Genomic DNA, 22904 nt, shown 5'->3' with positions numbered 1-22904 from the left:
GCCACACTGATGCTTGACCATTTTTAATGTCCCAGCCCTGTTGTATGTACCTCACCCCACACTTTTGCCAACAACATGCAGCTTCTGTTCTTAAGTCTATATGTTCTTAAGCCCTATTTCTTGCTTATCTTTCCCTCAGGTTTCCTCCAAAATATTTTGCTCCCTTCCTTCCTCACTATGATGAACCTACCTTTTAGGTTCCCTATTTCTTGGTCCCTCTTCCCGTTCAGTTTTCCAATCCTCACTGCCCTTATCCACACTCCCTCCTGCCTGTGAAATTTTAATCTCAAGCAAACTTTTACCTCCCTCATAAAAACTAGTTTGTTTGCCAACATTCTGTGGTTGAGTTTCATTACCTCAGCAGTTGAAATGCCAGTGAACATTTGTTGACATCATATGATTGCTGCCAAGACTGCCAGCAAGATGATATGACAGGGGTGTTGTTGTTATCAGCCCCTTGCATAAGCCTTTGCCAGTAGAGGCTGTTGCAATAAAAGATACTGCCCTACTTATTCTGAATCATTGAATTCCCAAGCAGAAAAACAACAGCCTACACCAAGAAAATGAAAGTATACTATGGAATAGTCAACATGAAAAAGAATCTTGATAAAGTAAGAAATACATTTCATAAAGGTTAAGGCAGAGTATGAATGTTAAATTTCATTGTATCATGTTTTAAATTAAGCAGTCCCTCATCTGGAAAATACTAATTTGTGGTATGTTGCTGCTAATGTGCTCATAATGCATTTTCACTGGTTCCATGGGGGAGACCTTTAGCAGTGCCAACACTTAGTATCTTAATTAAAAATCTGGAAGGTGGGGGAGGTTGCCAGCATGGCCATTAAATGTGCTGATTATATTACAAGGGGAGCAATTACAAACACAAGGGAGAACAGGAAAAAAAAACATGAGACAGCCTTAAGAGAGACACAACCTAGAAAAAGGCAACTAAGGTATTAGAATTAGAAAGATTATTTTGCAGGGCAGTTACAATTATCTGTTATATTCAGTAGAAGGCATAGATTCGCTATGTCCTTCCTGAGTCCAGGGTATCTCAGTAACTGTCAGGAATGATTTTGGAGAGCTTTGGTTGATCAGGATCAGAGAAGCAGCAAGAGGCTGTGTTTCACTTCTCCATATTGCCACACCCAAGCCTCTTTTCCTACCTAGGGGTTCCAGACTGGAAAAGCAGCTTTGAGGGGTGATTTAGAGTACAGAACCAGGAGGCAGGATAAGGATCAAGCACTTGCTCCCCTACCCCACACAGCTAAAACCCAAACCCAGGCACCTAGCAAGCTCCCACATTCTACTCATCCTTTTGCTAAAATAAGGACATGGGCATTGGGCATGGGGGGGGGGGCGGGGGAAGAAGCCTGTGGGTACTAGATATTTGCAGTTACACAACAGCAGTGCATTGGATTTGGAGAAAGCATGTCAGGTGAAAAGGAGTTAAACTGGAATGTTGAGAGTAAAGATGGATTATATTGGACCAATCATTCATCTAGGGTACAGTCATTTGCATAGCAAAAGATCCTGAACTGTGTAAATGGAAGATCATTCATTCCAAAAATAAATAAAGAAATAGGTATGTCGGGGAGGGGAGAAAAGTATCTTTCATGGCACTTTTGTTGTTATTATCATTATTATTGTGTGGGTTTATTTTATAGTCCTGTCATATTTCTTACACAGAATAACAGATTAGCCTCTTCAATCGAGGATGGTTTTGACATATATAACAGCATACCAAACTCTATCATGCAGTTGCTAAATCTGAGAAATACGTCATTAGTTTGCAACTTGAAGCAGAACAGTAACGATTAGGTGATGCTAATTCACCAACTTCTGGAAACGTTAAGCAGATTATGTAGCATGCAGTTCACTGCACAGCTATTTTAAATCAGCTGCACACTTGGCCAGAAATGTACAACCAGAAATTTCAGCATAGAAAGGAAGGCACTGTTACAGCACTGGGAAGATAATTGTTTATCAGCAGCTCTACAAAGAAAGTCTTAACTTCAAAGTACCCTCTTGGCACAAGACCTATGGAAATGAATGTGGCTTTATACCAGCAGAATATTTAACGTCTGGGTTGTATGTATTTTTTACTAAGTAATAATCCTAGCCTGGCAATGTTCTTGAAAAGATAATGAGATGTTTTCACATCAAATTAGAGTACAAACTAGATGAGTATTTTAGGCCAAATAAATTACAAATAATTTAACACCTACCAATTAGCACTGGGAAAACCCCTCATCCAAACAATTTTTGAACTGTTTTCTAGAAGAACTCTCGCCTCTTAGCTTTCAGGTATATTTCCTTCTGATCTGTCTTATTCAGGAATGAACATTATGACCTATGGAAAACTACACTACCTAGCTTCTACCATTTTCAAAGTACAGTTTGTGGCTGTACTTATTTCTGGGACTGCTTCATAGAGCTGTGCCCTCTATATTTTGAGATGATGAACTATTTAATATGTAAGAATGCAAAAACAGCAAAAGCAGTTTAAGTAAACCGTATGATTAAGTAAAACTTGCAAACACAAAATGAAAGAATTGGGATAAAGACGAGGGAACAGTACAGACAAGATTATTTGATATTGCACTTGATGTAATCAAGGTAAATACTTAAATCAGGATGACAACATGATGAAGTTGCAAGTTGAGTTCAAGAACCAAAATTGAGAGATAGATGTGAATACTAAAACAAGAAAATGAGAAATAAATCAAAAAGTTCTTACACTGACAGCAGAACAGGAAAAAGCAAGATACTGGGGTGGGAAATAAGACACCCCTTCCACTTTTCACTCCATTTCCCAATTTCAGCACTATCAAAGTATCAAATTGTGAACAGAAAACCAGAACCAATAAAGCATGCCATACTTCAAAACCAAGTGTCATCCACAAAATTGTGGAGAAAAAAATACAAAAGAAAAACAATAACTTCCTCCCCCTCAAATGTCATCAATTGCGGTGGGGTACTCATGCAATTGAAAGGAATACAGATATTCAAAGTTTATGAAACCCCTAGATACCATATACCATGGTATTATATTGTCAGAATATCAAAATTCCCTGTGAAATACTAATACTCAGCCATAATAAATTATGTCAAAGAAGTATAAACACCACATTTTTGTTGCTTTGCTCCTTGTTCAGACACATATGCAAACTCACATGTGTCAAGAAGGACGCAGGAACAAAGGGATATTTTCCAGAAATGTGGCACGCACACAACAGATGTTTGTACTCAAAACTCATATGGAAGATGCAGGCCACTGTGAAACACTAAAAAGGAAGCAAGGAACTCACAGGGTAAAAATGTCACTTACGGAACCAAATTTTGACTCAGTGAGAGCTTTACTAGGGGGTAAGGCTTTCTCTGGATGCACAAGTCAACACAGATTTGTGAGCAAACAAGGCAATTTGTTTGCTTTGTGGATACTAGGCACCGGAGTTGAGCAAGGAGAGTGCTACGAAGAATCATGATGAATAATCTTAGAAATAAAGGGAGCCCAAGGTTTATATCAGAGCTGAGCTGAGATGCACAAACATGATGAGTGCCTAAGCCAAAAGAAAAAACAAGACTAAGGCCTTTGCTAGACCTACCTTAAAATCCACGCCGGACAAGGGGAGAGCCCGCGATGCAACTATCGTGCGATCTCGCCCTCGTTTACATGCGAGGCACAACGAACTCACGAACAGAGCTGTCACGCCCACCATTTTTTTCTTTTCTTAAAGGAGCCGGATGCACACGAACGCTTGTGTGCTTAGGTAAGTTGGTTTTTTTAAAAAAAATTGTTCTCCCCGCCCCCCCCTGCCCCCGATGGGCACAGCACTCCTGGGGAGCGCTGCGCCCTGTGTGCGGCTTCTCCCAGCTACGCGAGTAATTGCGCACAGCTGGGGAAAGCACCAGAACGGGTTACATGCTTGTGGTCTCGGGCTCAGCCTGAGACTGTGGGCAAAATCGGGCTAGAAGGGGTAGGCTATATCCCTGGGCCAGGGAGGGTATCCCAGGTATCAGCCCGGGATATAGTCTGGTCTAGCAATGGCCTAAGTACCCAAATGACTGGGATGTCTATGGTGTTCTTTCTGTTACCCAGGGTAATATCTCTCAACTTGCCAACCCTCAATACCTCTCGATAAAGCCCACCTCTACATTCCTGAGAAAGTGGGTTTCTAATGAGAAAGTGCACTGGTGCAGAATCATAAGCCAAGAACAAACCCTGGCTTATGATTCTGGCTTGTTAGAAGAGCAAAACTAAACAAAACATGATCACAGGTTTCCTGGTTTAACTGCTTCTGCTGGCAGGAGGAGCCAATCAGGCAAAAGGCAGAAGCATGCATGTTCCTTCCCAATAAGCCAGATTTTTGAAGAATACTGTTTTATCGTTGTGTACAAAACCTACTCAGTATATATTAGGTTAAGTTAGTTGGGCTGGATTCCCAGGATAGCAACTGGTAATAATAGCAAATGCAAAGCAGTTCAATTTTTTTGCCAAATATTTAGAAGATCAGAAGGCACAATAGTTTTCCAATTACATTTTGTTTGTTATGCATGAATGCTTGGATTTTGTGGCACTTGCTAGTTCAAGCTAGACTAAAAGTGAAAAGGATTTTAATATTTAACTTTAATATTTCTCATTTTTCTCTAGGTTTAAACAGCTTATGAATGTGTTTGTTTTAATAACTGTGCCTCTACAAGTAATAATTTCCTAAATTTCTGACTTGGGACGTCATTACTTCATTATTTCCATAATTAGTACAAAATATCTGAAATCACAAAATATTATATGTCTAAAATATTTCAACATATATTATAAAAGAAATCTTTCAGATATCATACAAAGACAAAAGTACTAGTTCCCATTTGCAGCAAACTTATCACATGGCATTTCTAAAATGAAGAAGACTCTTCACTGAACCATATTTGCAGAAAAGAGAATCACTGAATTCACCACAGCAGAGTTCAAAACAATGTGTCTATAAATTTGTTACCTGACACTACTCCTATTCCATCGTCACAATCATAGTCTGAGACTTCACTATCACTTATTCGTTTGGACCCTGAAAAAAAAGAGAGTTATTATAGGATTAATTATAGCTATTATATTAAATGTGTGCCACATTTATTAAAGTTTACTGATAATCATTAATAAGGCTCAATATTCATTTGTCTCATGTAAGACAAATTATAGCTGTGGACATACATAAAAAGCAGTATTTTAAATATTAGTAGAGTGAGCACAGCACTTACTAAAATAAGAGCTTAAGAGGAGATCACATAAGAAAAAACATACTAGGCTCTGGCTTAATTTTATATAAGCATGCTTACCCTCTTCTCTGTTTTCTACACAGTAGGAGAGAAATAGTCCAACAGTTTACAACCAACCACACTGAACCTATTTGTCAACAGTACAAGAATCGTATTGGGCAGGAGAAGACAATTTAACCCTCTTTCAGAATGCAAATAAGATACAAAAGGACTAGCTGGATAAGTCAGTGAAGATAACGGAATGAAACATGTTGAACAGATTAATATACATATCCCTCAACAGTTGTGTAGGTAGGTATCAAATGCAGTGGGGAAAAGAAAGGTCCTCCCTTCTTCCATTTTTGCAAGGACCAAGGGTGCTGTTGTTCAATGCAGAATGAGACACAGCAAAATCAATGAAGCCATCAGGGCAAGGCTTTGGGACAGAGGTCCATGGCTCACCTGAATGAGCAGGACGGCCCCCACACACAGCAAGAATGACATACTACATTTTAAAGTAAGGGAAGTAACGTCCATTACGACTTAAGTCCAGAGTCTAAAATCAGCTAACTGAACCACTGAGCATAACCTCAAATAAGTATATCCTTCCTCTTGAACATCAGGCCTATGCTTTTGACAGCACAATGGTTTAGTGTATGACTAAAGCCCTGTACCTTGGGTACAAACATAAAAAGTATTCTACCACTGGATATAATTTTAATTCACCACTTTATCCCAAAACTGTGGAACTGTTATTAACAAGGCTGTTATTAACAACTATAAATTTCTTCCATTCCAATACAAAGGTTTCTGACTTCTTCACAGCAGTCTTAATCCAGGGTTCAATTCAGACTTAATGCTATCTATTGTCAGCCATTATTAAAGGGATGGGAATGGTCCACAAGATTACATGCTCATTACCTTCCTGTCATTTCTTATGCAAATTCCCTTTGCTGTCCCTTTACCCTGGTTTGGTGAGATCTACATAGACAGGGAAAATGAAGAGAAGCAGGAATATTCCACCGCCTTTGGCCCACCCTAATCTTTCACCTAGTGGAAGCCATGCCTTAGCCTTCCCTCAACAGTCACCAGCTACAGCCATTCCATCAGGCTGCTAGGCGAAAGGAAAATCACAGATATTCACCTCTTCTGCTGAGAGACCAGCTGCCCTTTGCCATCCCAGTTGGTCATTATATTCACTGTAACTTAAACTTGCTTTTTTTCCTCCTCCCTCCCCATCCCTTATATGTCATGTCTTAAATTTAGATGGTATACTTGAGGGTAGGTACATACTAGTTATCTTTGTAAGCCCCTCCAGGATCCTAAATAAACACACCAATAAATAAAAGCCCTATGGTTAATGTGAACCATGATTTGTTCATAACCTAACCTTTAAAATCAGCATTTGAAGCTGATTAGAAATCTTAGGTTAGGAGTAAATCCTGATTACTTTTAACTTTGGTTGACTTGAGCGTAAACATGTTGAACCTCGGTTCAGGGGAGGGAAAGGGCATTGTTAATTTGAGAGATGGAAAGGGATGGTAGGAGCATATGTAAGTATATTCTTTGGGTGATGAGAGCTACACTGAGCAAAAGAGTATAGGGAGAACTCTTGTCAGTAAGTTTTAAAGACTATTAAAAGCCAATGTTTGTATAAAAAGTTAATTACAACTTCTTTTCATGATCAGACGTGGCACTCTGGAATGATATAAATCTCAAGATTCATTCCCAACACAGAGATTATAGGATGAGGACACAGCTTCAGGTATTGGTGGATAGAAAAAGAAATGCAAAGCAAGTACAGAAAGTATAAATTAAGGATGGATTCATGAATTGAACATGTTGCATTTGAACAGATCTGTAAGTTAATGAATTATATAGTCCAAGACACTGCAGGACTCTCATCAAGAATAAAAAAATACTTAAACATTCATGGAGCAGAAAGAAGAGCTGAAATGGCTGAAAAATACACATCCCATCTGTGTTTTTCAAAGCATAAAAGGAAGACAGCTAAAAAATCAAATCCTTGACTGAAGAACCAGGGGAAATTGCAGTGTTCTATAGTTCCTTGTACTATTTTAAAGCAATACTTTGTAAATTCCTAAAAGAAAAGGAAATAATGGCTAGAAGGACAAATAAAGTAAAAAACAATTTCATTTTCTTCTTTGACACTGTAGTAGTTTTCATGGATAAAAGTAGAAACTGTAATGTACCCTGACATTAGCCAGGCTTTTCAAATAATTCCACCCAATAAATTTGAGCTGGAGTACACTGGCTGGAAGGTCTTTGGGCATGGCTAGATGGGGCGATATCCCGTGGATCGCCCCAGGATCATCCCTGTGCATTCACATGACGCTCAGGGGATCCCGGGAGCAGGGAGGGATGATCCCTCCCTTGGCCTGGGATATTACCCTATCCTTTTAGCCCACTTTTTCTGTGGTCTCCGGATGATCCTGAGACTGCGGAATGTGTGGCTGGGCGTTGCAGGTTGTCCTGGCTCCTCGCAAGTAACCCCAAGGAGCCAGGAGCTGGGCACGGGGCACAAAGTTCCTCAGGAGCTCTGTGCTCATCGGGTGGGGTGGGGGACCGGGGAATTATTATTATTATTTTAAAAAGCGTACAGTTTGCATTCAAGCGCTCGTGTGTTCCTACTCCTTTAAAAAAATGGCAGGCGCGACATCCTCTTCTTCCTGGGACATCGCGCACTGCATGTAGACAGATGAGGAGATCTCGTGATAACCATATCGTGAGATCCTTCCCCCCTTCGTCGCACTAGACCCGGTAGGTCTAGCCATGGCCTTTGTATTAAGTGAATACACAGCTTGTAAAAATCGAAGAATGTAATAATATGAATGGACTCTAACTGGGAAGCAATGGGTTAGATTCAGAATAAGTTAAATGAACTTAGGTCTCACTGAAATCAATGGGACAAGTTTGTTATAATTTAGCTTGGCTAACTAATTTTAATGGGAACTAAAGTCAATCCACCTCAATATAAACTGAGTCCCAGGAGAATTATTTCTGGGTTCTGGTTCAATATTGTTAATAAATTATATGAAGGGAAAGTTTCCACAAAAAAATGTGGAAATAGCACAGAGTTGGAAAATGCTACAACTATTTCTGAAGGCAGAATTAAGATTCACTATGTGATAAATTTAAAAACTAAGGTGTAAAAGAAAAGGACAAATATAAAATGCTAAACATGTTGATAGCGGGGGAGAGTTAAAAAAAATATTGGACAAAGATTATCATCATGAAGTAGTTTTTCCACAAAGGATCTGATTTGATAGATGAGATAACACTATGAACAAATTTTAGCAATGGAGCAAAAATGAAAATTATTTCTATATACTGGGATGTATTAAAGAAGCAATATTACTATTATACTGGACAGAACAAAATTAGAATACTATAACTTGGTTTCAATCTAGTTTAAACAGAATAAAGAGGACAAATCGTAGAGTATTACCCCAGAGAAAGATTAAACCACGTGATTAATGTTTTAGAAAGAGACTTGATAAATAATTACATAGGCCAATTTCTAGCCTCCATATTTTGGTCACACTTCAGGTCCCAGGTGCTGCCCTCTCTTCTCCTGTAGAAGCATATGTAACTTAAAATGGCAGTATGGTTAAATAATAGCGGAGGTAGTACCTCCATGTGCAGAACAAGGCAATGCATCCATGGATTCTATCAACAGTAGCGCAATCACTACCTCCACAAAGGGATGGCCTTCATTGAGGGAAATAATGTGGATAAGCCAATGGCATCCATGAACTAAGGACTGAAAATGACACAAAAATATATAAATCACAATGTACCATTAAGTACAGATGTGTGACGATGATACAGAAAACTGTTTAGTGTGTAAGAGGTGGGTTTGATTATAAAGGGGGTGTTTTACTGATTACTAAGCATGGTGATTAGAAACTCATATTGATACTAAATATTTATTTATGCTTTACTGATAGTAAAGCATAAATAAGCACTTGCACGTTTATAAGATAATGCAACATTATCCTCAATAGTATTTTACCTACTTAGTTTTGCATCAGGAAAGATTTTTTAATAAATCACAGCATAGTGTAGTGGTATAATTTTATTTTTTAACAAAACTCTCACTAACGATGAGATACAATCAATATACTTACTAATATTGTTATATATACCCTCACATAGAGTCGCAACAAATAAATAATTCAGAGAATCACTGGATTTTTCAGAAAAATGCTTATAAAGCTAAGCAACTAAAAGTAGAAATAATGCAAATCCACAGAGCAAATTACCAATTGAACTGTGCACAACAAGTAGCGGAAGCACATCAATAACATAAAATAAATTCTGTATATGTATGCAAGCAATACACAGCATGCTTATAATTTACCTGAATTATATGAATATAAGCCTTTATCTGGAAAACAAATGTTAAAATGAAGTGATATCAGAAAAAAATACATGAGGTCTTGGCATGCAACAGGGATGTTTATAATCTGGAGATTTAGGTATGGATAACTGCAATTTTTATATGGAAGAGCAGTTATGAATTACTTAATAAATGCCTTACAGAGCAATCCTATGCATGTTTACTCGGAGGTAAGTCCTACTGCACGCAATAGGGCTTACTAAGTAATTCCATAATCCTAATAATTTAGAATTGCAGACAAAGAGATTATATTTAAGATCCATACAAACCAGAACGCAACATTATGCAAAAAGAAGTACAAACAATTCCTGTGAGGGTCATATTATTTTCAATTTAATCTAAGGGGAGTATCCTGTTCTATCCACATGCCAGTGGCACCCACCGCTAGCATAACAGGGAGCTAGCTGTCCTTAAAGCAACTGGAAACAAGCGGAAACACTCATTTCTGGAACAGAGCAGATCAGTGGAACTTGCAGAAGGGAGTTCCACTGACCTGTCCTGATCTGGAAACAAGTGCTTCTACTAGTTTCCGGGGTTACTTTGGGAAGTGCTAACTCACCATTGCACTAGGGGTGGGTCCCACTGGCCTAATAGAATGAGTAGGAGGGCAGCGGCAATGTGACAGAATGAGCAGGACAGGGAAAAGGGCTCATGCATCAAGACATGTTGCCATGCTTCAGCTGATACACCGGCTGTGCTCTTTCCTAGAGTAGAAAGACCTAAAGACGGTAGTGCACGTGCTGGTAACTTCGAGGCTCGACTTCTTCAATGCACTCTACATAGGGCTACCTTTGTGTCTAGTCTGGAAATTAGTTCAAAATATGGCAGCCAGATTGGTCACTGGTACACCTAGGGGGGACTTCGTTACACCAGTTTTAAAATCATTTCACTAGCTGCTGATTAGCTTCCAGGCAAAGTATAAAGTGTTGGTTATTACCTTTAAAGCCCAAAAGGTTTGGGTCCAGGCTACCTGCGGGATCGCCTTCTCCCATACAGTCCGCCACACACACTCAGGTCCTCTGGGAAGAATCTAATTCAGTCAGCCAAAATTAGGCTGACAAGTATTACCCAGAAGACCTTCTCTTCTGCTGCTCCCAGACTTTGGAATGGCCTGCCAGAGGAGACTCGTCAACTTAAAAGTTTTTTAGCATTTAAGAAAGCTTTTAAGACTGATCTCTTCCAGCAGGCCTACCCAGTGGAATTTTAGGATGTTTTAATAAAGTATACTGTTTTTAATCAATTTTATGTATTTATACTTATTGTTGTTCCCCGCCTTGATCCAAATGGAGAGGCGGGTTGTTGTTGTTGTTGTTGTTGTTGTTGTTGTTGTTATTATTATTATTATTATTATTATTATTATTATTATTATTATTATGCTATTCTGCTCCTATGATTAAGAACTACTCACTCTGCAAAAACATTAAACAGCTAAGAATAACAATAAGGTAGAAAGGATGCATGGAACTTCTCAAAACCCTTTTAGTGGTCTTGCCCAACCTGGGTCTTCCAGTTGTTTTGTATTTCAACCCCCATTGGTTTCAGCCAGCATCGTCAATAGTCAGGAATGCTGGGAGTTGTAGTCCAAAACATCTGGAGGGAATCAGATTGGGGAGGGCTGCCTTACAGGTACTCTGCCTCAGGAGCACAGGTACAAACACCCACCAGGACATTCAAATGGGCATTCCTATATAGGTATTCAGATGTGGCAGAATCACCACCTTTTCTATCCATCACCCCCTATGTGACCCAAGAAAAAAGGTACTGGCTCAAGAGGTCTCACATACTTGATACATAGAAAGTCACCTCGATGACAAACTCCTCAAATTCTGGTGAGTTTCCACCATGCACTAGTGAAGACAACAGTAAACATGACACTTTCTCCCCCCGTCCCCCATTTGTTTTTTTGCACAGAGAACTTGTCTCTATTCATTGTTACTGCTGACTAAACTCATGTTTCTATAAAGGGTCAAAGTATGGAGCAGAACAAATTGGAGGCAAAGTTCCAATTGAACTACCAAACTGGAATGGTTGAGCATTGTCCAAATAACATTACCTTCCTTAACCATTAAAATCAGAAACTACACACAGAAAGATTAAAACACTCCACTCTCACTCCCACTTCCTCTCCTCACTTCTTTTCTTGAACCCTAATTTCTTCTATCAATTCATGTTCAACCATGATGTTGGAATCAGACAGATTTTGGTCTGTGCAAACATAGCTTGCCTCTAAACTGGAACTGAAACGCACTTCAAACTATGTTATCCGATTCTGGTTTGTAGGCAAACTATGGTTTGTGCAAGCTGTAGTTTTACCTGATTCAGATGGCAAACTATGGTTTGACCAAACCAAAAAGTGAATCAAAGCACATGGTATGCGTGGAAAGAGGAAGCATGCAAGCCTAAGGCAAAGATGTATGAACCAAGCCAAGTTCATATCAGCAATGTTCTGTGGTTATACATTTTGAAAATTTGGAGTATACTATAGATCAGCTACATTTTCTATAGTATCCTTAGTTCTTCTCTTCTCAACAAATTTTTGTTTGATAGTTTTTTTAACTTTAGGTACCTTATAATGAGATTTATCATCACTGTACATTGTTCAATAACTTTTTTGTTGAATTACAGCTCAACTCTACACGAAGTTTCTGAAAGTAAGACCCACTGAGTTCAATGTGATTTCCTTCCAAGTAAGTGTGCATAGGATTGCAGCCTCAAATACCTCATTCATGACTTACAATACAAAATATACTCATATCACCTAGGTAAAAAACATTCCAACAAGCAAATCAATATAACATGCCCAAGACACTGATTTCATAAAAGAGAAGAAATATGTAAAAGCGTGAAAGAGAAACAATGTATGTCATTATTTTACTTAATATCCACTATGGAGCCTTTGTGTCTAAACAAAAATTGTTAAGAATATAATAAAAATTCCCTGAACTCAGGCTTGTTCTGCTTTTAGTTTATATTACATTTTCTTATGAATAATCATTCTGTTTAGAGCCGTCTTGGGGAACTTGCGGTCCTCCAGATATTGTTGGACTCCAACTCCCATCAGACCCAGCTAGCATGGCCAATGGTCAGAGATGATGGGGGCGGTAGTCAAACAACATCTGGAAGGAGACAAATTTTCCACCCCTGTAGATCATTCCAGAAGTCCAAGAACCATGAACATTTACATAATAAAAATGAAAGGGATAGAAGTAATTTTCAAGGAATACAGGAGGACACATGCTAGATCAGCCAAAGATCTATGTAGATAAGCATCTTGTTTCCAACAGTGGCTAGCCAGGTGTTTATAGGAAGCTAAAAATTGGTGCATGAAGACTCCCCTGTTCATCACAAGCAACAGCTATTCCTCTGTTATTGCTTCTAAGGCCTTTGCTAGACCAAGCTATATCCCGGGGTGATACCCGGGATCGTCCCTCTGCATCCAGATGATGCACAGGGTATCCCAAGCTCAGACAGGATCAACCCTGCCTGGCCCTGGGATGTAGACTACCCTTTTGGACCCGGTTTTTCCTGCGGTCTCAGGCTAAGCTCGAGACCACGAGCATGTGGCCCGTTTCCACGGCTTTTTCCCAGCTCCACACAATTACTTGTGCATGGCTGGGAGCCGCGCACGGGGCGCAGCGCTCCCCAGGAGCACTGCGTCCATCGGGGGCAGGGTGGGGGGAGTGGGGGAATCTTTTTTTTTTTTTTAATTACCTTACCTTTTTGCTCGTGCGCAGCCGGCCCTTTAAGGGGGAAAAACAAAATGCTTGGCGTGACAGGTCTCTTCTTGACCTTGTCGCACCTGACATATAGACTAGCGTTGACAACCTGCGAAAGTTGCATCGCGGGCTCTCCCCTCCTCCGTCACGCATTTACCAATAGGTCTAGCAAAGGCCTAAATACAAAGATTCCACAGAACCATAGAATAGTAGAGTTGGAAGGGGCCATCGAATCCAACCCCCTGCTCAATGCAGGAATCCACCTAAAGCACAGCTGACAAGTGGTTGTCCAGCTGCCTTTTGAATGCCTCTAGTATGGGAGAGCCCATGACCTCCGTAGGTAATTGGTTCTATTGTCATACTGCTCTAACAGTCAGGAAGTTTTAACTATCAAGGGTAATACTGAGAGGCCATGTATTTGTTTAATTCTATTTTAAGCCATATAGGCCCTTGTCTACAAATGCAGAAGAATGATGTGGAAATGAGGAGTGAAGTCCTGAGATTTTAGAATGTAATGTACACTTCAATTTGCAAGTGGAGTTAACATTTTTAATAATCCCCATGTTTTAAAAGAAAAACCTCCATGTAAATAGAAGTGAGCAGAAACCAGGTTGGGCCAGCACCTTTCTCTCAAATGTTGCTGGTGTTTTGTTTTACTTGTAGAGAGTTGTATTTGTTGTAAAGTCTGGTATGACTTATACCAGAGTTGCTTTATACAAACAAAGTGTGGTAACACAGCATTTATTGTTAGAGGGAATAAATGCAGGCTAGTACCAGTGTAGAAGAAGTTTAAATCAACTTAATTTATTGATGCTTTTATACACATTACAGAAGAAGGCTAACACTATTCAACTATTAAGCATCACCCAAAGCTGGGTGCATGAACGTAAGTAAGAGAAGGCCTCAGGGAGAAAGAGAGAGCACATGCTGCCAGCTTCAGAGGCAAAGAGGAAGGGGAGAGAAATAAACCAATCAAGTTACAGGATGACAAGGGGGATGAACAAGACAAGTGGTTGTTGACAACACATTCTCTATGCTCCCACCCCGTGTATGAAAGCATGCAGGGTTGTTCCTATTATGCAACAGTATTTCTGCAGACGCACATTCAAAAATGTGTTTCACACCCCTGCAGTCTGAAATGTTACAATCCATTGTACCTCCTTATTCTGCTACATGTGTAGACTAAGCCCAAACTAGTGACCATCACATAATGTGTGTCAATGTGAATTCCATTACTTAATTATGTGTCCTGCAAAGACATACTCTGTCCTGATTCTAGATATCAGGAGAGAGGGAGAAGAATTTATTTCATAACAGTAGAATTAGGGTAATTTAGAAAGTTATTAACAGAGAAAAGAGAAAAGAAAGCTATGTATGAAGCATGCACTCCATAACTATGAAGCCCTTACTGGTACCTGTCAGCTTTACTTAAACAGACTGACAATCAGTGAGATGGTCAAAATGCACTTTTAGTCCCTAGACCAATCTTTGGAGAATATAGTGGTCACATCTCTGTTCCTGAATGCAGAGGTTAGTTATTCCTGTACTAGACATTCCACAATATAACAAATTCTAGATTTGCATAACCAAGGGGGCATAATCTTAAAATCTGCAGTTTCCTTTTAAGAATTTCATCAATGTACAAGATGTATATCAAAAGGCATTGGCTGCCTTTTAAGGTGCAGGAGCAAGGAGGTATACATGGTTTAAACAAGGAAACTCAGCACTGCTCAATGTTTAAGAAATACTCCCATCTAACAGGACTAACTAAAGTTGGAGACAAAGAATATTCTAGAAACAAGAACAAACCTACTCTGTTTTGGTGGCTTTTTCAATTGGGATTTAGTGGGGTAATTTTATTGGTATTCTAAATGTTGTAATATGTCCTGAAAAACTGCAATAGGACAGAATAAATTTTAAAAAAATCAAGAGATACTACTTTAACTGAAATGAAAGACAAAAGTTGGATATTTAAATTTTTAAAGATTATATCTACTATTTAAACGTTCATATTTCAATGCTAAAAAGTACAGCTTTTTAGCTTCACTAAAAAGTGAAGAGAATAACCTATTAGTTGAAAAGAAAAGAAAAACTTACAGAAAAGCAGAAACTCATTTAGGGCGCAATCCTATGTGTTGCACCCTTGTGAGACAGAAGCCACCAAGGCAAGGGGGAGGGGTTGGATCTCCAACTCTCCCTTCCAAGGTTGGAGCTCTGTCTCTGTCCTCAGAGGGGGGAATTCCCACTGTCTTATGGCCCCTCAGACAATGTCTAGGGGCCATAGGATTCCTCCTTTAGAAAAGTTGCATGCTGGTCTTACTATCAAGTAATAGATTAACTATTAGTAATCAGAGACCTGTATATTGTGGTATGAAGTCTACTATTCTCCTCCAGATTTTTGTTCATGAGCCACAAAAGTAAAGTATTATTTTATTTATTTATTGCATTTGTATACCGCCCCATGGCCAAAGCTCTCTGGGTAGTTCACATTTTATCAACAGTCACCTTTATATAAAGTTTATATAAACTGTTGTAAATGCTATAATATATGGCGCATTACAACAGCAACAATGTGCAAAGCAGCATTATTCATACATAATGTATGTTAACTACAAGGAGGGAAAGAAACAGGAAATGCAAATGTTTCTCAATATAACAATGAATTCTCAGTATGTCCTTTCATGAGTACTTAAAAAGCTCAATCAAAATACTAAAATTAGTGCTTAAAAAAATCTTCTCAATGTACGCATTTCCAATCTAAAATAAAACATTTTATGTATTCCACTCAAAAATGAACACACCATTAATAAAATTAATAACCTACTTTGCAACCTTCGTGTGGGACTCTCTCCGTGAAGCTGTCGGCGTGGCAAATATGGTGAAGGGTGGGGAAGTGGCAATGAAGAGACATCATGCGTCTGAAGTTTGTACCAATGAGGTTCATCATCCAGCAATGCTGTCTCTAATTCAATTAGAATCTAAAAATAGAATAAAATAAGGTGTTACACTATAAATGTTTTATAAATTATACACAGGCCCAGTCTGCACAATAGGCAAGGCTCACCAATGGTTGTTGAGCTGCAGCACATGCTGGGAGACATTTTGAATATGCAACATGCTTTCCTACCCACCCTGATGCCCATCGTGGCCTGAAAGTATTAAGAGGCCGTTTCAGGCCACAATGGGCACGGGAAAGCAGAAGGAGAAGGGTTAGAGGAGAAGTCTACCTTTAGAGAAGGGGAAAACCCTTCTCCTCCTCCCCCCACTGCTAATTGGGGGCTTAAAGGCCATATTAATAGGGCCTTTAAGATCCCCATTGGCAGGGAGAAGGACTAACACTAGCCTTGGGGAAATTGCTTATTTCACCCCGCTGTGGTAATGGTGGCTGCCATTACCACAGTGGGGGGGAAAGGACAAAGGGCGCGCACAGGTCCAAGGTGGAAATGTGTTCCGCACAGACCTGCACCATTGGGCAAAAATCCGCCAGGCATGTTCGCCAAGGCCCAACAGGGCTGGACGGAGGGAGTCTGGCAAGTTCTCGGGCCCATCCCGATTTTCGCCCCATCCCTACCCACAAGCAGGACATGAGCACAACAGTACCCTCTCACTTATGTTCCTCAGAAACTGGTATATAAAAGCATATTGCCATCGCTACTAGAATAATATATAGCCATTATGACTAGTAGCTATTGATTGCCTTATATTTCATGAATTTGTCTAATCCCATTTTAAAGCCATCTATGCGTAAACTAGTTCCTTCTATGCATAGCTAATCTGGGGGCTTGGTGGATGGCAGTGGACAAAGGAGGCCAATCTCTTGGTTTTATCTTTTGTTTGGTGATATTGTTCTCCTGTCTACTTTTCTGCAGAGAGTACACAATATAATGCTGGCATCATACTGTTGTTAGTATCACCTGATCTATAGGATGTGAGACATATTAGAGTTTTTTTCACACAGATCTTAATAAGTTATTTTAAATAGTGAGATTTTTTTTATTGTTTACAATGAATTGATAAGAATGAATACCTCTCCTAAAAATTCACTCTCTTCCTCGCGAACTCGTGCTTGGTCCCAAAGAGTAATTTCCAACATTCGTTCTCTAAATTCTCTCCGATGAACTGGAGAATAAATGAATGTTTGGTTCCATTTGGGTTCTAAAGTTTTCTTTACTGTTTTGGTTCTTCTTTTATTCTTATCACTGCAATTAGAAAGTACAAATTAAAGGCGTTGCTATTTTATTTAACAAAGGATCTTATAAAATAACAGTTGTCAGAACAAGAATAAGGCTTACTGCCTGGATACAGTAAGCTTGCTGGAGATATATTAACAAATATGAATGTTCGCAAAGTCTTTCTATATGTACTGTAGATATCCTACTTATATGCTGTATGCATTTACTGAAGAAGTTATGTTATCCTATGAAATTAATATAACATACACCAGTATCTAAAGAAGCACACCTAACAACAAGTTTCTTAAAACACAAGAGTTACAAGCTATTAATATTCAATTTCAAAAATGGTTTGCCATATGGCATGTGGGATGGCATTTTGAGAAATACTGGTCCAAAGCCCACTTAGGAATGCAGACCTGGTTGTGCAATTCTTTGGATCAATTTCATGGTATATTAAAAGACTAACAAAGCTATTTCTGGAATTCATTAATATACTTATGTATATAATTATTACATTAGATAAATAATTCTGCCATCGGTAGATAAACTCCTGCGAACCAGTTTTATCTAGATCGGCAAAACAAAGAACAATGGGAAGGATCCAGTGAACATCTTGCATGAGCAGAAAACATGTGTACAAAGAAAGGTCCCTGACTTTTACTGATTCCCTTCTGTCCAGTTGTAGCCCATCGCACCACATCTCACATTTTAGAGGAAGGAGACATAAGGGGCTATTGCAGGAGAGAGGATGTAGGATAGCTTCTTTTCATGTTCAGAACTCTCCTCACAGTTCTTGGACAGTCAAAACAAACATTACTTTAAATTTGTACCTAGCAGTGATGTCTTTCCCCCCCTTTTTTTAGGTGTGGGGGCTTTAAAAGGCCCCTTACAGTGCATGCTAGGACCCCAATCTAGATTGGGGACCTTGCATCTATTCTAGAGTGCACTGGGGTGTAGCTGCTACATACGGTTTTAAAGTAATGCCTGCTTTGCTCCTGAATCCCACCCAATGATAGAATCCAGCAATTTACTTCAGAACAGTCCTTTTATTGTCACATAATGTTTTTGACTACAGTGTTAATAACTTTATTGTAACACTAAAGATTTGTTTATTTTAGAGAACTGAACTTATTTTAGAGATTCCCCCCTCTTGTATAATTTGTTTAGTCAGACCTTCCCATCCTTACCTAATTAAATGCTTCTATTGTTTAACAGCAGTTTATTTCTAGTAGGTTGTTTTTACATATAAAGGAAATGTATTTTTGCCTAGTAAGTTTATTCTTCAAAGGGGCAGGGGAGACTGCTTTGCTGTCAGAAGAGAACTAATTCAGTAGAACAATCTGCTTTTACTTTAAACTTGAAAGGAAACACAAGGAATAATTAAACTAAAACATCTATACTACCTGCCTTGAAAGAGAAGGCAATTCCTGTGAAAATTATTTTAAAAGGAATGAATTATAATTTCAAAGTACTTTTATTTTGGTGCCAATATTTGCACTTTTCTGAGTTTGAGATGCAGTTTGCAAATTTAAAAATGTGGGGAAACTTCCCACAAAAAATGTGTACATTACAGAAAACTGCACACAAATGCTTTATTTGATAAAAAATCACTTAATAAAAAATGTATATATATATGTGTGTATATTTTGAGAACTGTACAGAAAAATACAGGGAATTTTTCATGCAGACTTTACAAAACATGCATTTTCATGCACATTTATATTAATATATAAATTTTAATGCAATTTTCTCTGATATTATGAGGTTGTTCACACATAATGACATCGTATCAGTTCAAAATCTAATGAATTGTCCTGTACGAGCAGGAGAAAGCGGCCACAATTCCTGCAGCATGTACATGCCTCCTCTGCTTTTACTCTACAACTCACAATATACTCCTTTGTAGGTTGTGGAGTGTGATCTGCAAACTGGAAACATTGGGTTGTTTAGGGGCTAAACTATCCAGACATTAACCTATGGTTTGTTGTGGGGTTAACTGCCGGGTTGTTTTAACTCCTAAACAACTCAGCTCTCAGTGTTCACAGATCACACTCTACAACCTATGAAGTAGCTGATCATGGTTTGTGGAGTAAAAGTGGTACTGTCCATTGCAATTTGGACGAATTGCCCTCAGTGCCTACAGGGCTTAGGCAATAGCAAGAAGCTTAAGTTGGTTGATGCATAGGATTCACTCCTAACTGGATCACAGTCTTCTGATCACAAGGGAACCACAGTGGGCTCCCTAATCATGAAGGGATGTGTTTATGCTGACTGTTAGGGATGGAGAGGGATACCAGAAGCTGAGGCCCCGTAAGAAGTGTGTTGGAACCATCCACCAGTGCAGGGAAAGTGATACTAAACTGGGAAGAGATAGGAGATGAATCCGAGGGTCCATTACTTGGCTGAAGGTTTGTTGCAACCATGACTGGAGTGGTCTCATACAGAGGCATGCAACGGAGTTACTGAGGTGGTGGAGAGCATGAGCCAGAGGAGGCACTGGCTGCTGGTTGCTTGGCATTGCCAGGTATCTCCTAATTCCAATGCGAGGCATCATAGGGTGTCTGCTTTGTCCTCTGGTTGGTAGGCATGGGTTTGTTTGGAGTCAAGAAGTGCCTGTATGTCAGGTTTGAAATGGGATGAGATAGAATTTTTCTTTGTTGACCTGGAGGCTGAGGGATTACAGAAGCATAAAGAGCAATGTTGAAGTTGGTAGTGAGGCAGTGGTGAGAGGGAGCTATGAAAGGCCAGTCATCTATGTATGAAAAAATTACGATCACTTGAAGACTTAGCTGTGCCACTACTACTGCCATGCAATTTATAAAGACTCTCAGTGTCATGGCTAAGCTGAAAGGGAGAAGCTTTACCTGGAAGAGCTTGTTTCCCAAGGCAAATCTGAGAAAGGGTCGAGAAACAGGTTGTAGAGACATGTGGAAATAAGTGTTACAAAGATCTGCTGCTAACATGTCTCCTCACTGCAGGAAGGGAAGAATGGAGGAGATCGTAGCAATCCTGAATTCTTTTGGGGTTTATATCCAAAAGAGCAAGTACAGGCCATTTGGGGGAGGGAACTCTAAAGTACCTGGGAAAAAACCGGTGTTCCTTTCATCAAGAGAGATCTTTTTCTATCACACCCGTGGCTCAAGAGGGTAGTGATTTCTTTTCTTAGACCTCAAGTAGGGCAAGTAGTGTGGAAGATCCCAGGGCAGGGGTGGGGGAGATCTTTGAATTCAATGGAATTCAATTATACTGTTGTTTTATACTTTGAATGGTTTTAATTTTTGTGAACCGCCCAGAGAGCTCCGGCTATTGGGTGGTATAGAAATGTAATAAATAAACAAATGGAATAACCTCAGGCGATAATAGCAGCTGCCGACTTGTCAGTGGTAATGGACTTCCAGGTGTGGAGAAAGAGTTAAAGCCTGTTGTGCTGAGAAAGAGCCTGAGGTTGGGTACTTCTGTAGGAGTCAAAGAAGTGGTTTGATTTGTTTAGGATGTGTGCCATGAGTAAGATGGAGGTATATTTCTTCTTCTGAAACAGTGTTTTTGAGTGAAAGGAGAAGTATGAGTTTTGTCTGAAAGCTTTTCTCAGACCCAAGCTGGGTTGGGGCCGAGGTGGCTATTGCCAGATGTGGTTGGTTGGCAGAGGTCACTGAGGCTTGGGATTACATTCCCATCTTCCAGGCAATGTTTTCATTTTACAGATGCAGATGCTGTTGAGGGTGTCATCCATCAATGTACTGAAAAGGTCTTTGCTGCTGAACAGGAAGTCCTCCACTACTGATCTTACTTCCTGGTGAAGTCCTGCAGTATGAAGCCAAGCATAGCATCTCAAAGAAAAAGCGGCTGTAAGGTGTATAACCCCCATATGTGTGAGTCACAGAGTTCACGAAGAAGAAACAATGGTAATCTGAAGAGGCATATTAATGTGTGTGATTGATTGATTGTACTTATTTCCTCCTGCTTCAAGGGTTCACAGAGAATTATACCACTTGCTTACTATACTGACAAGTCAAATCTTATAACATCCTACAGTATTTGATACATTTTGTAATATTATCTAATTACATTCTGACACAAATGTACTTCTCATTCTTGCATTACCTATGTCACAAAAATCCCTTTTAACAATACCTAGTGGGAAGTTATGACCAATACTAGTTACCAAACAATTTTTCCATAGAACATATGTGTTAATTTCTAATAAAATAATTAATCCTTTCCTTCATCCTACCTTCTGTCAGGAAGAAAGTAAATTTTAACATAGGGATTCCTTGGCCTCCCATCTTCCCTTGAAGGAAGATCCTTTGCTCCCAATATTGTCACTATCAATTGATGACCAACTTTGTCATACCATAGTTTTATCTGTAATGAGAAAATATGCTTTAGTTAGCCCAAATACTACAAAAGTTTATAATAAATGTAGATTTTAGTCTTCCATTTTGTGTGTTTTACTACTGCAATGAAGAAAATTTATGTCCTTTTGATTCCTGACATTAGGGTACAAAATGATAGCCTATCTATAATAAATGTAATGAAATGTCTTCTACATGTATCTATTTAACACTGTCTTTCATACAGTAAAATATGTAGGGGTGGTTTTTTTTAGTTCTGGTACCTGTGCCTCTCTGTGTGCATTGGGTCTACTGCTATCATTGGGTCTACTGTACCATTGCTGTACATGATATGAATTCATGAATAATGACTAGTTCCTACTCTGCTTAGAATATGTTATATAGAAAGGCCTTGAAATAAAGTTGTGGACACTATAGTCCCATCCACTTTACAGTAATTTTACATCCAACTTACAGACATCTCCTGCAATACTGGGCTGCCTTGAAGCCTAGTATTGGGGAAAAGGTGGAATATAAATATAATAATAATAATAATAATAATAATAATAATAATAATAATAATAATAATAATAATAGAAAGTCTATAGTTACCATCTTACTGCTCCAACTCAGCACAATTAGTTAAAGTCATATGGCAACCACTTATATTTCTCTACTTTTTTCTTTGAAGTGTTGTAAAGTAAATTCATCTTTCAAATTTCTAATAGCTTACAATTTGTGCAGAGTCCTAACAAATGTTTATTTAGCCTAACAAAACCATTATGGTATCTAACACTTCCACAAACAAAGAATAAGAATATCTAAACTCAGACTATCATATGATGGTGTGGTGATCTATGACTATCAAATGGAGGATGAAAAAGAAGTATAAGGATTTATTTGCTCCACAGAAATAATTGCTGGTTTCGATGGAAGCAAGAGTATTCTCCATAGAGTACTGAGCTGATGCCCAACACTTTTTTGGGGGAAAAGACCACCAGATCAG

The 22904-nt window shown here is 39.0% G+C and overlaps 1 protein-coding gene and 1 long non-coding RNA gene across 5 annotated transcripts in view; one reads left to right on the top strand and one right to left on the bottom strand.

The window, feature by feature from the left end:
• The window catches only part of RIMS2 (regulating synaptic membrane exocytosis 2), a 422508-nt gene that overhangs the window by 169561 nt on the left and 230043 nt on the right, over window positions 1-22904 (bottom strand). For all 4 annotated transcript variants that reach the window (XM_063131026.1, XM_063131028.1, XM_063131027.1 and 1 more), the window contains 4 exons: window positions 21799-21929; window positions 17420-17591; window positions 16217-16370; window positions 4998-5066 (listed from right to left, as the gene is read on the bottom strand). In XM_063131026.1, coding sequence (XP_062987096.1) covers window positions 4998-5066; window positions 16217-16370; window positions 17420-17591; window positions 21799-21929 — 526 coding nt within the window. The remainder of the gene's footprint in view (window positions 1-4997; window positions 5067-16216; window positions 16371-17419; window positions 17592-21798; window positions 21930-22904) is intronic.
• LOC134401789 (uncharacterized) lies at window positions 121-21810 on the top strand. Its single transcript, XR_010025679.1, has 3 exons — window positions 121-611; window positions 12302-12363; window positions 21269-21810. It is a non-coding gene; the product is annotated as an uncharacterized LOC134401789 (long non-coding RNA).

This window comes from Elgaria multicarinata, chromosome 7, assembly GCF_023053635.1.
Source record: "Elgaria multicarinata webbii isolate HBS135686 ecotype San Diego chromosome 7, rElgMul1.1.pri, whole genome shotgun sequence".
NCBI lineage: Eukaryota > Metazoa > Chordata > Lepidosauria > Squamata > Anguidae > Elgaria > Elgaria multicarinata.
This window is presented reverse-complemented; position numbering and strand designations above follow the sequence as displayed.